Source organism: Bidens hawaiensis, unplaced genomic scaffold, assembly GCF_021521415.1.
Source record: "Bidens hawaiensis isolate Kalapana, Puna unplaced genomic scaffold, B.hawaiensis_p1.1 tig00038131_1, whole genome shotgun sequence".
NCBI classification, from domain to species: Eukaryota; Viridiplantae; Streptophyta; class Magnoliopsida; order Asterales; family Asteraceae; genus Bidens; species Bidens hawaiensis.
The window spans coordinates 20,544-37,016 of NW_027505531.1; the positions used below are offsets into that span (position 1 = coordinate 20,544).

General features: G+C 34.3%; 1 protein-coding gene across 1 annotated transcript; it reads left to right on the plus strand.

Moving 5' to 3' along the window:
* The first annotated feature begins 14,949 nt into the window (after window positions 1–14,949).
* On the plus strand, window positions 14,950–16,473 carry LOC143613774 (receptor-like protein EIX2). The gene has a single exon (XM_077087393.1). The coding sequence runs from the start codon at window positions 14,950–14,952 to the stop codon at window positions 16,471–16,473; it is 1,524 nt and encodes a 507-aa protein (XP_076943508.1).

Consider the following 16,473-nt stretch of genomic DNA (forward strand, 5'->3'; position numbering starts at 1 on the left):
CATTTTTATGTAGTAAAACAAAATAATCATAATTCTTTTACGAGCTTATTTAAAATTATTATATTCATGTATAAAATATAAAATCATAAATATAACATCATAATGCTATCATAAAAATCTCATAATGCATGTCAATGAAAAACGTATGTTAGAAAAATAACAAGTAACTTGCACTCATCACTATTTCGTTTTTTCTTTTTTTTTTGTAATCATTAAAATTTGAATTACACATTCATCCAAAGAAACAAAAAAAAAAGAGTAACTTAAATTACATGTCGGTGCCACAAAAGGTTATACCTTTTGTTGTTTTATATTAGATTGTTTGTTGGGTTAAGAAATAATAGATGTTCTGTTCACATGGTCTTTATTGTTCCTGTTAATTATCTGTGCTTTCATCTGCCACAGTTCGAAACATGTTCTGGCTTTTTTTCTTTACTTCTTTGTTATCCTTTTTTAGTGGGGCAGCTGTTGTAGATTGCTTTGTTAAGTGTCTACGAAATCTGGTTCCTTGGTCTTATTTCATATGCTTTTACTTTCATTTTCACTGCATGTTCTTCACTCCTTTTCATACTGCTATCATTCGCTTCGTTTTGGTGTCTGGTATTTTATGTTTTACGGATTTCTGTCTGATAGCTTAATGTTGTTTAACTTTTTATGATTGTAGATGCTGCGTTTTTGTTAGTACTTTAGGTCTATTTTGAGGTTCGTATGTTTGCTTTTCTGGTTCCGGAGTCGAAAAAGTTCGGTTTGGGTGGTAGTTTGGTGGTTCCAAACCATGCTTTCCGGTATTATGATTGCTGATGCTGTGGTTTTTTTTATAGTACTTTAGGTCTATTTTGAGGTTTGTATACCGAAAAAGTAAGTTCGGTTGGTGGTTCGGTACCGGCCTTTCTGCATTTGATTGTTCAAAGTTTTAGTTAAAGTTTTGATCGGATATATTTCCGCAACTTTTTCGGTTCTGGTGGATGGGATATATTTACACAACTTTTCCGGTTCCAGTACCAAAAAAGTTCGATTTGGTGATAGTTTGGCTGTTCCGAACCTGGCTTTCCGATAAAGTTCGGTTTGGTGGCATTTTGGTGGTTCCGTACCGGGCTTCCAGTTCCTGTTTATTACCTTCATGTTGTTAAACTTTTTATGATTGTAGATGTTGTCTCTTGTTTTAGTACTTTTAAGTCTATTTTGAAGTTTGTATACCAAAAAAGTTCGGTTTAAGGAAAAAATTCGTTACCTGGTTCGGTGCCGGGCTTTGTGGTTATTGTTTAAGAGCTTTATGTTGTTAAAACTTTTAATGACTGTAGATGCTGTGTTTTTTTTTTAAACTTTAGGTTTATTTTGATATTTGTATATTTGATTGACGAGTAGATATTGTTGTTTGAATTGCATGTTCTTTTTTCCCAAAACTTTTGCTTTTGTTTTCCTGCTTTGTGGTTGGTTGTATACCAGTAGCCTGGTTTGGATATATTTAGGCAACTTTTCCTGTGTCGGTACCGAAAAAGTTCGGTCTAATGAAAAACTTAGCTTTCTGGTTACTGTTTAACAGCTTCATGTTGTTTTGCCAACTTTTCCGGTACCGGTACCGAAAAAGTTCGGTTTGTTTGTTCTGGGCCGGTATTGAATGGTTTTTTTTCTAAAAGTTTTAGTCAACTCATATCTAAATTTAGAAATCAAATTTTTTTTAATACACTTTTTGATCTTTTGTAGGCTTCGAGTTCAGTATGGATTTGCTGAGTCTTTCAGCCCCTGCATGTAAAGGTATTGAAAGTTTTTTAGGGGCCTTTTTTTACTCTCTTAGGGCCCTTGAGCTCCCCTGCATTCTCAGAGACGACCATGATACAATGTAACGTGTATCTGAATGCTAATGCTAGACCCAATACGATTAAACTTAACAAAATTATAAACTAGAGGTAATTAACGTTAAGAAATCATGTTTAGTGATTGTACGAAAAACGACTTATTTTATGAGGTGCCACAATTTAAGAATTTATGTTTTAAAAATGTTTCTTGGGTCCTAAGAATACCACTAAATGGGTCTGGTCGAGTCTCACGGGTAAAACCTGTTTGCACACTCATAGTTAGAACATCATTACATTTAATTTGTTTCTAATAGTAATTGCATAACACTATTTTTTAAAAGATTTTTAAATGATAAAAACTAAATGGTATGAAAAGTAAAGTTTTTTTTTATAGACAACTGCAAAAGTGTATGCGATTAACTTTTTAAAAATAAAGCAATGGCATGGCCACTGAATGGAGTGATGCTCTGGTAACTTGGGATGAAGGTTAAGGCTATTTTTGAAGTGTTAAGTTCGAAAAATAACTCAAAGAGATTTGCAATTTAAATTTATTATTTAATTTTAAAAGTTAACTTGAAATATGAAATATATGAATCTACTTACTAAAATATTAACTTTTATATTAAATTAAAAGACTTAAATGAAACATATATATAGATCTTAATTATCTTTAACAACCATAAAAGATTAATAATCAAATTACACAACCAAAATAATCAAATTACACAACCAAATTATTAAAAGCACAAGTAATATTAATTACATGCATTTTCACCCTAAACTAAAAACATTTAGATAAGAGAATTTTATTATAGTGCGTGGCCTTAAATGTTGTGTCACAAACGAACGGAATATTAATAATCTGTAAATTCAAATATTTTATTTTGCAGTATTTATATTTACTGTCAAACCCGCATTTTTCAATTGACGTTTGAACATGTTGGTGAGCTTCGGATTCATAGGGGGTGCAGTCCAAGGGAATTCGACAAGAACGAGATTACTACTTTCAGTAATTTCCAACTCATAATCTCCTGTGTATGCGTTTGTAGATGCATTTAGGTTTAATACATACAGCAAACGCTAGTAGGTCCCGAAGTTTTGCGGGTATGAAAAGTAAAGTTTTTTTTTATAGACAACTGCAAAAGTGTATGCGATTAACTTTTTAAAAATAAAGCAATGGCATGGCCACTGAATGGAGTGATGCTCTGGTAACTTGGGATGAAGGTTAAGGCTATTTTTGAAGTGTTAAGTTCGAAAAATAACTCAAAGAGATTTGCAATTTAAATTTATTATTTAATTTTAAAAGTTAACTTGAAATATGAAATATATGAATCTACTTACTAAAATATTAACTTTTATATTAAATTAAAAGACTTAAATGAAACATATATATAGATCTTAATTATCTTTAACAACCATAAAAGATTAATAATCAAATTACACAACCAAAATAATCAAATTACACAACCAAATTATTAAAAGCACAAGTAATATTAATTACATGCATTTTCACCCTAAACTAAAAACATTTAGATAAGAGAATTTTATTATAGTGCGTGGCCTTAAATGTTGTGTCACAAACGAACGGAATATTAATAATCTGTAAATTCAAATATTTTATTTTGCAGTATTTATATTTACTGTCAAACCCGCATTTTTCAATTGACGTTTGAACATGTTGGTGAGCTTCGGATTCATAGGGGGTGCAGTCCAAGGGAATTCGACAAGAACGAGATTACTACTTTCAGTAATTTCCAACTCATAATCTCCTGTGTATGCGTTTGTAGATGCATTTAGGTTTAATACATACAGCAAACGCTAGTAGGTCCCGAAGTTTTGCGGGTTAGTCAAAACAGTTAAGTTAACATATGCAAACACCTTTAGGTATAAAACTTCTGGGTTTTCGTCTTTGTAGACTAGGCTCCCATTTTGAATATCCACCCAGATTTGCATCGAAATGTTCGCAAGTTTAGTAGGGGGTAAAATGGTAGTGTCCCGGTGTGTATCTTTGGATATTTGAACGACGAAGCCGACTACAAGGCCCGCCACGAGTGCAATGGTTGCAATAATAAGCAATAAATACTTGCACCAAACAAGGAGTTGAGAAGTGGAATTTTGGGTTGGGGCCTAGGGCTAGGGTGGACCATCTTGGGTCAGTGGTGGGCTATCATCAGTAGGCAAGCACACTTTAAAAAGTGCAATAAAGCCGGCCACTAAATCAAATACTGAATTGAGCGTAAGGTGCCATAGAATTAGACAGAGGTAGATTTGGTGGCCGGCTTTATTGCACTTTTTTATGTTTGCTTGCCTACTGATGATAGCCTACCACCGACCCAAGATGGCCCACCTCAGCCCCTGGCCCCAACTAGGGCTGGCGATTTATACACGAGACACGAATACATGACACGTACCTGCACGACTTTAACAGGTAACGGTAAGGCCTTAACAGGTTTCGTGTACTAAACAGGTAGACACGAATTTACCTGTTAATTTTCGTGTCTAAACAGGTAAAATACTTGTTTACTTGTAAGTACCTGGTTAAATTTTTATAATTAAATATATATATATATAATATTATAATTATAAACTATTATTATCCCCAAACCCTAACTCACGTTTCCACTTTCCACATTCAGATTTCAGATATCCACATTCACTCCATCGCCGCCACCACTTCTCTGGACAAACCCCTCTCCGCTCGCCGCCCCTCTCCGATGATTCCCTCGCCTCTGCCGCCCCTCTCCGCCCGCCGGTGATTCCTCCGCTGCCACCACTTCCTCACCAGACTTTCTCCTCTCTGCTGTCAGAGCCGCCGCCGCCCGCCGGTGCTTCCTCTTACTTGGTAAGTTATTAATCTTTACCTACCTATTATTCCCTAAACAGGTTGTCAAATATGTGTTATTAAACAGCTCTTATCGTGTATTATCGTGTATTACAGGTTCGTGTTCGTATTTAGGATACAGGTACACGAAAAGTTTTCGTGTCGTGTACAGGTATACCCATTTCGTGTTCGTGTCTTATCGTGTACGGGTATACACGATATGCCAGCCCTAGCCCCAACCAAAAATTTCACTTCTAAACTCCTTGTTTGGTACAAGTATTTACTGCTTATTATTGCAACGATCACACTCGTGGCGAGTCTTGTACTCGGCTTCATCGTTCAAATATCCAAAGATACACACCGAGACACTACCAATTTACCCCCACTAAACCTGCAAACGTTTCGATGCAACTCTGGGCGGATATTCGAAAGAATTCTAGCCTACAAAGACGAAAACCCAGAAGTTTTATACCTAAAGGTGTTTGCATATGTAAACTTAACTGTTTTGACTAACCCGCCAAACTTCAGGACCTACTGCTATTAGCTGTATGTTTTGAAACTAAATGCATCTACAACACATACCCAGGAGATTATGAGTTGGAAATTATTGAAGGTAGTAATCTCGTTCTTGTCAAATTCCCTAGGACTGCAACCCCTATGAATTCGGAGCTCACCAACATGTTCAAAGGTCAATTGAAAAACGTGGGTTTAACTGTAAATATAAATGGAAACTGCAAAATAAAATAGTTAAATTTACAGATTATTAATATCCCGTTTGTCTGTGACACAACATTTAAGGCCCCGCACTATACTAAAATTCTCTTTATCTAAATGCTTTTAGTTTATGGTGGAAATGTATGTAATTAATATTGCTTGTGATTTTAAAATTTGGTTTTATATATATATATATATGTTTCATTTAAGTCTCTTAATTTAATATAAAAATTAATATTTTAGTAAGTAGATTCATATATTTCATATTTCAAGTTAACTTTTAAAAATAAATAATAATTTAAATTGCAAATCTCTTTGAGTTACTTTTCGAACTTAACACTTCAAGAATAGCCTTAACCATCATCCCAAGTTACTAGAGTATCACTCGATTAAGTGACCATACCATTGCTTTACTTTTAAAAAGTTTAGAACAATTGCATACACGCTTGTAGTTGTCTTAAAAAAAACTTTACTTTTCATACCATTTTGTTTTTATCATTTAAAAATCTTTAAAAAAATTTTGTGATGAAACAAATTAAATGTAACGATGTTCTAACTATGAGTGTGCAAACGGGTTTCACCCGTGAGATTGGACCTAGACCCATTTAGTGGTATTCTTAGAACCCATGAAACATTTTTAAAACATAAATTCTTAAAGCGTGACACCTCGTAAAATAAGTCCTTTTTCGTACAATCAACAAACATGATTTCTTAACGTTAATTCCCTCTAGTTTATAATTTTGTTAAGTTTAATCGTATTAGGTCTAGCATTAGCACTCAGATACACGCTACGTACATTGTATCAAGGTCGTCTCTGTGAATGCGGGGAGCTCAAGGACCCTATGAGAGTAAAAAAAAGGCCCTTAAACGTAAAATTGTTTTTAAATAGAAACCAAACGATAACCATTGATCAATCTATATGGGCTAAAATACAAATACACATTCAAACCTTTAGATTATCTGAAACTAAATAGGCTTTTGTTTTGTAATTTTGGGTTGGGTTTTAAATTTAGTTATGCCTTACGTTTAAAATATATATACGAGTCGAGTACCAATACTTTTTAATAGGTTTCGGGTAAATCCGTTTGACTAAGTGTTCTTTTCAATTATTATATGTTATGCCTTAGCATGTTCAATAAATATTGCCACCTATCAAAATGATGGGCAGTGATGTTTGAAAAAAATGTAAAAAAAATAAAAATAAAACAATCATATTAGTTTTGAAATATCACGTGGTTCATAAAGAAAATTTTCATATTATTATGCTAGTTTTAGCATGTTTTAGAAATAAATATATATAAATATTGCTTAAGAAGCATGTAATCAAAGATTCAATCAGTTAAACAAGCAAATCACACCCGGGAATTCAAGTATGCAAACTAATAGTAATCTCATGCAACTTAACAGATTAACTATCTTGTGTCAACTACAGACTAACTAACCGGTTAAACCTTAGGCATCCACGATCGCTAACACACGGCACTGGTTATCAAACGGTCCCTGCCAATATGACTCAACTAAGGGCAAACATATGCTTTCTCACAATTAACTGGTCAAAACAATCATACTAGCAATTATTATAGCAACCGACAAACTAATCGTTCTGATTGACAAAAACTAATCGGTTGCTATAATGATTGCTCGTATGATTGTTTTGACCAGTTAATTGTAAGAAAGCATACGTTTTCCCTTAGTTGAATCACACTGGCAGGGATCGTTTGATAACCAGTGTCGTGTGTTACTTGATCGTGGATGCCTAAGGTTTAACCGGTTAGTCAGTCTGTAGTTGACAAAAGATAGCTAATCTGTTAAGTTGCATGAGATTACTGTTAGTTTGCATACTTGAATTCCTGGGTGCGATTTGCTTGTTTAACTGATTACTGTTAGTTTTCATATTATTATGCTAGTTTTAGCATGTTTTAGAAATAAATATATATAAATATTGCTCAAGCTACCTTTAACAAGAAAAAAAATTTATATTTGATCAGTGTAACGTGACTCACTTTTCATTTGTTCTAAAGTGACTTGTTAAAAGATTGTGAATTTTGGACTATATGGTTTGTTATTTGATTATGTAAGTTAAATTTGAAGATGATATATTAGTTTCAAATTTGCCATATATATATATTTAGGTTTTTAGGTTAAATACTGGAAATCCGATTAACCGAACCCGAGTAACTCGGGGGAGATTAGGGTCGGGTTTGAGTACTCAAAATAAAATTCTCAAACCCGAAGAACCCGACCCGCGAAACCCGAAAGTACAAGAATAACACCCCTACCTGGACGTTGCGAGGGTACTCGACGCGAATTTTATCGGTTTTGTTTGTGTTCGTTATGTTACTCTAACTAAAAAAAATGGTACATATTAAAAGCAAAAAAAGAGATAAAATTCATTTAAAAACAGAACCATATCAGCATTGGGGATTCGACCATGCATAGGGAAAAGTAAATATTGCTTAAAGAAACACATCAATAGCCATCAAGCCACATGCATACATTGTGTTTAGACATCAACTGAAATTACCTAAATATTTTTCATACAATAGAATTACAAGCTATCACTTCTTGTTCTAGATTGGAATCCTTAAAAGAGGTTTATGAGATCATATGGGTGCTTATCCCTATTTTTACTCCTATATTAGGAATTACAATAGGTGTGCTAATAATTGTTTGGTTAGAGAGAGAGAGAGAGATATCCGTAGGCATATGATGATCGGTTTATTTGCGCATATTGTAGCTCGTTAACTTAGTTGTTTTATTTGTTTAGATTAGGAACTTCGATACATAATACGTGTTTATTGTGTTTCAGGTCACAGGTACTTAACGTGCTTAATTTGGACCTATACGAGCACGTGATGAAGATCCGGGATATCTAGCACGCGAATCAAGACATAAAATTGGGCTGCTGAGTGAAGCCACTCATCGCGCTACGCGATGGGTGTGGAAGGAAGGGCATCGCGCTACGCGATGCCCCTTTATTATTTTATTGGCGTTGTCTTTTGGTCTACGCGATAGACCAGGGTGGGTGACCATCGCGCTAATCGATGGTCCCCACAGTCGGGAAATTTAGGGTTTGTTTTTATATCTCGTTTTGACGACCCTAGACACTATCATTCAGTTCCAGACAGTTTCTAGAGGCAGCAAGAGGAGAAAACCTTCATTCCTATTCATCTCAAGGCCATAGATATGATCCAAATCATCCGAATCAAAGACCGAGAGATGCCGAGACACGGCTAGATCCTTTTAGTCATGCCCGAGATGTATAGTTTGTAATCTTTCAGTTTATTTCTCATGTACTAGAACAACTAATTGTAATTGTCTTGATGTTAATCTATGATTATTGACGTTTAGTATGTCCGTACATTCATTCGGTTTAGGTTTTTGTCGATCAGAACGATTAGTTTGTCGGTTGCTATAATAATTGCTCATATGATTGTTTTGACCAGTTAATTGTGAGAAAGCATACGTTTGCCCTTAGTTGAGTCACACTGGCAGGGACCGTTTGATAACCAGTGCCGTGTGTTAGCGATCGTAGATGCCTAAGGTTTAACCGGTTAGTCAGTCTGTAGTTGACACAAGATAGTTAGTCTGTTAAGTTCCATGAGATTACTGTTAGTTTGCATACTTGAATTCCCGGGTGTGATTTGCTTGTTTAACTGATTGAATCTTTGATTACCTGCTTGTTTATTATAAAATCCAAATCTTTTTCTAGTGTGATCAGCACTGTTAATTGAATTACTTCATAATGTTAGGAATCAGTTTCACTGCACACTGACCACATACTACTCGTGGTTTGATACCCTACTTACCTTAGCTTGCTTAGGTGATTAGGACACTGATTTACTTGTTTTTGGCTAGATAGCGACAACCTAGCATCAAAATGGCGCTGTTGCCATCTGTCCTTCTCTCTCATCACCATCATTCACCGCCATACGTCATTCATTGCCGTCACTTATCTATTAGTTTATTTCCGACTCCGAGGTTAGTTTAGTTATGTTTAATTATCTCGGGTTTTCGGGATTCTAATTGTGTCGGGTTGTCGTTTAGGTAAAGAGTATTGGTCTTGAATACGCTGGACCTTTGGGATTCTTCAAAGCTCTAGCAGATGACATAAAATTATTTTTCAAAGAGAATCTTCTTCCATCTTGAGGAGATACTCGTTTATTTAGTATTGGATCATCTATAATAATCAAATCAATTTTATTAAGTTATTTAGTAATTCCTTTGGTTATCACCTTATTCTAGCCGATCTCAGTATTGGTGTTTTTTTTATGGACTGCTATTTCAAGTATTGCTTTTGTCGGCCTTCTTATGTCAGGATATGGCTTAAATAATAAATATTCTTTTTTAGGTGGTCTACGGGCTGCTATTCAATCAACTAGTTATGAAATACCATTAACTATATGTGTGTTATTGTAACATCCCCAAAATTTCGGTCCAAATTTGGCAACTTAACAAAAATGAAGGACCAAAAATATTTTCAAGATAATTAATGGGAAAAATGAGATAAGAAAAATAAAATCATCTCATGTTAAGAAAAATATTTTCAAGATAATTAACGGATAAACTCAACCTGTTCAATAATTAATAATAGACAATAACATTTCATTTATTTCAATAATTCCTGGTGTTTAGTCCTTTGAAGTGGTTTTGTGGTTTTGGGTCATTTTGACCCGTTTAAACAAAAAGTTAAACGCATAAAGTGTATTAAAGTGGGGTCGGGTCATTTTTACCCATTTAAACTTTAAACTTAAAGTTGGGTATATATTATTTTAATTTTAAATCTGAGTATTTAAGTTTAGTAAACTTGTGGGTCAAAACAACTAAAATGGCCCGAACACAACCTCTCATTTTTATATTTAGAATAAAATGTGCTCCTATTTGGATTCAAAACATTACCGGGATTGAATGTTTATGAACATATTAAAATCTGTTTGTAATTTATAGAAGATAAGGAAAAGTTAAAGTTAATCAGTTCTTTATTGGATGAATAAAGCCAGGCGATTCAGGAGTAAAGCAACTTGAATTGTGTAACATATATTCAACTCATGTATGCTATGTACTAATTACAGTAAAAACTATATGTTAGCTGGCAATTTCATCATCATAGTCACTGAATCCCTGTTTTTTTTTCCGCAATCATTTTAATTTTATTTTTGGCCTAATGCCATTTTAAGCAAAGGAAAGACCACTAAACTGTTTGTTCATTTTGTTCATATTATCTTAGTCCAAAATCACCTTAACTTGTCCAACTTGTAGTTTAAATGTGTCAAACTAACCCAAACCCACTTTAGACTCGTTAAACCTAAAAGATGGACACATTATGTGTACTTAAGTGGATATGGGTTATTAAGACTCGTTAAACTAAAAGATGAACATAATAAGTGTAATAACGTGGGTTCATGGCACTTGACCCACACATGATAACAAGATACTACGTAATTCAAATCATTTATGACAAAGTAGGTTGTGGAAATTTCTCCAATCTCCTCCCTTGAGGTTGTGTAGTTCAAATCATTTATGATAAAGTAGGTTGTGGAAATTTCTCTGCCACCGGTCACCGGATAGTTTTGGTCTTCAGACTTGAAATAAAGAGACTCAACAAAAAAAATAGCGGGTTGTTTCTTATTTATATAAATTCGGTCAAATAGAATGTAGCAAAACTAACTATTATTGTTATCAATCAAGATCTATAGCTCAAGTGGTTAAGATGAGACACCCAAAGACTTCAGCTTAATAAGGAAGAGATCTTGAATTCAAGTCTCATATGTGACAAAAATAAAGGGGTTCAGTTTGAACTATGGGTTTCCTCCTGGAAGTGGTCTCATATCTCAACCCACATATGCAACAGATAGCTGTTCAAAAACAACATAATGGCCTGCACCTATCTCAGTCCACATATGCAACATATATATTATCACTGCCGATGCTCCATTTTCCGACGCTTAGCCAGTGCACCATAGTACCTCATCATTACTAGAACAGACATCTCATACGCAGTTCAATAGGTTTGTCTTTTCATGCATGCTCCCTGCAAACCGCACTTTCAGCTGCTTAAATGGATTCTCAGATACATCAAAAGTACCATTCTTAGGGACAAATCATAGCGCCCCGTCTACTAAACTAACGGCATATTCGGCTTCCGATTGGGTTTGCCCGACTCTAGTCGGTCAACATCAGGCTACCGTATACATGGGCAACAACTTCATTTCTTGGTCCTCAAAACGGTGCCAACCCCTGTCTTGGTCTAGTCACGAAGCTGAATATTCGGGGGTTGCTAACAAACTTAGCTGGATGCGTAACCTCATGCTCGAACTTCACATTCCAGTTATACAGGCATCCATTATACATAGTGCAACATCAACGAACCAAATGCATTGAAATGGATATACGCAGGCCCGGCCCATGGGCCAGCCAAATCAGGCCTTTGCTTTAGGCCTTCAATTTTTGGGGCATCCATAAAATATGGGTTATGTATCTGGGTTTTTGAATTGGGCCTTTCTTATTTATTAAACTTACTGATGGACCACAAATTAATAGGAAAGGCCCATGCCATATCATCCTTAAAAACTAACATGCTATTGTATATATCTTTACTATTGTAGTTTTATGTATGTTAAAAAAGCTTACTGACCATTATATAATATACGTACGGTAACTGCGATATTTTCATTTAGTTTTGATCAACTTTATTATTATAAATGACCAATTTTATATAAAACGAGTTCATGAAAACCAAAAGTGAGTATCAATAGTTATTGACTAAAATATTAAATATAAATAAATACAGTTATAAGAATGCATATTTTAACTTGTTAATTTTATTCTTTAATATTTTTTTGATTATTTAAGAGTCGCTTATATTTCTTTTAAAAAAATATTTTTTTTTCAATAAATTGATTGATTATGAATGTTTAATTAAACACTTTATTTCAAATAAAGCAAAAAGAATAAATTTCATTTAAATATATTTACACACAAAAAAAATAAATAAATAAAATTTTTAACTCCGCTAACTATAAACTTGTTAGTTTATTATTGCCGGTCCCAAGCTCGGATAACTAAGAAGGTTTTTATCAAATAGTTTTTGAAAAAGGCCTCGACATTTTAGTTTGCTTTAGGCCTCCAAGAACGTTGAGACGGCCCTGGATATACGCTTTGTTCTAGAAAAAGTCCACCTTGGCACCGTTAATGTCCTTCATGTTCCGGCTTACTATCAATACGCAGACATCTTCACATATGGCTCAAACTGCTTGGGACTGTTAGCCAAATAATATTTCCTTGTAATTAGGATTGATAGTTTACCTTAGTTAGTCCCGTAAATCTCTCCCTACTATGTATAGGCTGATTGGCTCTCTTGTAATTCATGTAAATAAAAACTTTTACAATACAATATATTACTAGCTAGCTGTAAATCATTATGATATTTAATTTTATCTGTTCACGACAGTGTTTTAAAAACCGGTACGTACCGGCCGGTTGAACCGGTTATACCGGAATTTGGTAAGGTAAACGGTATTTAGAGCCCAATATTTTTGGGTGGTTTGCTAGAACATCGTACCGCCGGTTTTTTTTAAAAATACCGGTTTAAACCGGCAAACCGGTTTTTTTAAACCATGAGGCCCATTTTTTAAAAATGGCTTTTAACCTAGCGAGTAAGGTTGAAATGAGTAATTATAGTAAACGACGAATCACTAATGAAACAAATTTTGTATATGCAAATCCAATGTTGGTTTATTTACATCTTTTGTAATGGATTAAGTTTCTATTTGACTTATCATTGTTCATTGTGATGTTTGATTCATGTTTGAAGTTTATTAATGTACTTTTGAGTTATCTTTTGAGTTAAAGTTGTATTTATATTGAATTACATAGTAAATTATTCAACTCGGTTGAACCTCCTGGTGCATCCCGGTTCAACCGGTTATACCATTTTTAAACAAAATCCGGTACGAGTAAAATACCGGTTTTTAAAACATTGGTTCACGGTGCTTTTTGTTGCTTTAGTCTTTAGAAAGAAAATTTCTCATTCAAGTGACCTACAAAAGTGACAACTTTTATTTGAATATTTTGACGAGACCGGTTGACCGGGGAGTGATCTAGAAGAGGAGTCACGACCAGGTCCAAACAATATTACACATGCAATTCATTGTATTTTCTCTTTTCTTTTTCGTTTCTGTTTTTATTTCCTTACTAATTTTATTCATTTATTTCTATTTCTTTCATAGAATACATTTTAATTCAGTAATAGAATTATTATTTTTTATATAATTTTATCTGTATTTTACTTATAAGTTATGAATATTTGAAAACTTAGATATTAATTAACCCAACTATTTAAGTTTTAAACAATTATTAAATCACCGATATATACGTTTTATCGTTTATTTATAAATTGACTAAATCACTCTTATTATAATAATTAATAATAATAATAATAATAATAATAATAATAATAATAATTATTATTTTAATTATTATTATTATTATTATTATTATTATTAAATTTTGTTGAGTTATAGGTGTGGAAAATATCGCTTGAAGTTTTATTCAAAAGTAGGTGTGAAATTAATTCAAATCATTTATGGATAGTTTTGGACGTTTGGTCTTGAAATAAAGAAAAAAATAGTGGATTGTTTCTTATATATATAGAAATTAGAAAATGTAGCAAAACCAACTATTATTGTTATCAAAAAATATCTTATCGATTACGAAATTAAGCTAAGTTCTGTACACTTTCCCATTTTCGTATCATGTGTAATATTCTCGTGTATTTGTTGCTATGCTTATTTATGAGTGGTGGTGTTCTTAATCAAGGACTCCAAGAAGATGCCAACATGACCTCCTGCATAGAGGAGGAGTGGCAAGCTCTACTGGATGTTAAAGCAAACCTAATTGACTTGCATGGAAATCTAACTGATTGGGCTAGTGAAGGAGAAAATATGGATTGTTGCAAATGGGTTGGTGTTACTTGTAACAACCGTACTGGTCATGTGATTGAACTTGATCTTAACTTTGATCCTTCTGGTTTCACAGGTAATATTAGTTCGTCGTTACAAGTGCTAAATCAGCTACAATATCTTGATCTTAGTAACATTGATTTTCAATCCAATCCTTTACCCAACTTTTTGGGTTCCTTGTCCAACTTACAATATTTGGATATTTCTGATGCAAATCTCAGCAGAACGATTCCTCATCAGCTTGCGAATCTCTCCAACTTGCTTCGTCTTGATCTTAGTCGTAATTCTCTTGGAGGATCAGTTCCCCTTTCCTTTGGAGATTTGAAATCTCTTACCTATTTAGACCTCTCACAAAATCAACTAAGTGGTGACATTCAAAAATCTTTAGGGAATTGTTCATCTTTAGTTCACCTAGATCTGTCACAAAACCTCTTTAATGGGTCAATGCCTGATAGTATTAATCAACTTTCAAAGCTTACACATCTTGATTTTTCATCCAACTCCCTTGACGGTGCTATCTCGGATGTTCATTTTCTAAATCTCACCCGACTAGACTATTTAAAATTCTTTAACATTAGGCATAAACTTCCCTGAGAGAATCCCTTTCCAGTTATCAACAATAAAGTTGAAATCTTGTAAGTTGGGATCTAGATTCCCCATGTGGATTAGAACTCAACGAAATTTCAAACATCTTGATATCTCTGGAGCTGGGATATCAGATAGCATCCCTGCATGGTTTTGGGACCTGCCAACTGGTTTGGAATTTATGAACATCTCTTCAAATCAAATAAAAGGTATGCTACCAAATATCACGTCTTCTGTTCTAGGAAATGTTGCATTGGATTTGAGTAACAACCGTTTCGAAGGAAGGGTACCATTATTGCCTTTTAGACTAGCCGCGCTAAACCTCTCTGGAAACAGGTTCTCGGGAACACTAACATTCTTGTGTGACATTGAGGCGTTCTTAAGTTTTCTTGACGTCTCAAACAATCTATTATCAGGTAGCCTGCCTGATTGTTTGGGAAAACTAAGTGTTTTAAAGATTCTTAATTTATCAAATAATAAATTTTCCGGGGAAATCCCTTCTTCTTTGGGAAGTTTGTTAACTCTGGAGGCATTGTATTTGCGGACAAATGCCTTTGTTGGTGAACTACCGGTGTCCTTGAGCAACTGCATAAGAATAAGATTTTTGGACTTTGGGGAAAATGAGTTATCCGGCGTCATACCAGAATGGAAAGGGGAAAGTCTTTCAGGGTTATATGTTCTTGTTTTGTGGTCCAATAGATTCCACGGAAAATTACCTTCCCAAGTGTGTTGGTTGAATAATCTTCAACTTCTTGATCTGTCTAATAATCAATTGTCGGGTACTATTCCTCGGTGCTTTGGTAACTTCACTGCAATGGTTAGAAGAAGCTTTGGAGATGATATGACTAACCATTCTTATCTCTCTTATATTCCAACAGTCATGCTAATAGGTCCTGCAGGTAGTGTTCTAAGTTCTGAAGAAACGACTTCTGAGGAGGACCATTTTCTTGACAATGCATTGGTTAAATGGAAAGGAACAAAACGGTCATTCGAAAGAACTGGTTTGCAACTACTAAAGAGTATTGATCTTTCAAGAAACAACTTTTCTGGAGTACTTCCATATGAGATCACTAGTCTTTATAATGCGGCTTCGTTAAATCTTTCCTATAACAAACTGCATGGGGAAGTCCCAAAAGATATCAGTCAGCTGAAAGCTTTGCAATCGCTTGACTTCTCAAGAAATGAGTTCTCTGAACATATTCCCTCGAGTTTGGCACAAATAAGTTCTCTAAGTTACCTTGATCTCTCATATAATAACTTGTCAGGAAGAATACCAACGGGGACTCAACTCCAAAGCTTCAATGATACATTCTACAGTGGTAACCCTCAACTTTGTGGGCCTCCACTTACACAAATGTGTGGGGTTCCACCTGTTGTTGAAAAGAAGAATGTTGAAGAAGATGATGATTTTTGGAAATCATATTACACAGGTATGGGTGCAGGATTTGCGGTTGGTTTTTTGGGAATTTGTGGTGCTTTAGTTTTAAGCCTTCGATGCAGATATTTCCTTTTTGCTTGGTTGAGTCGAATGAAGGATTGGATATATGTAATTGTGGTTGTGCATTTTGGCAAACTTGAAAGAAAGTTTAGAAGGTGA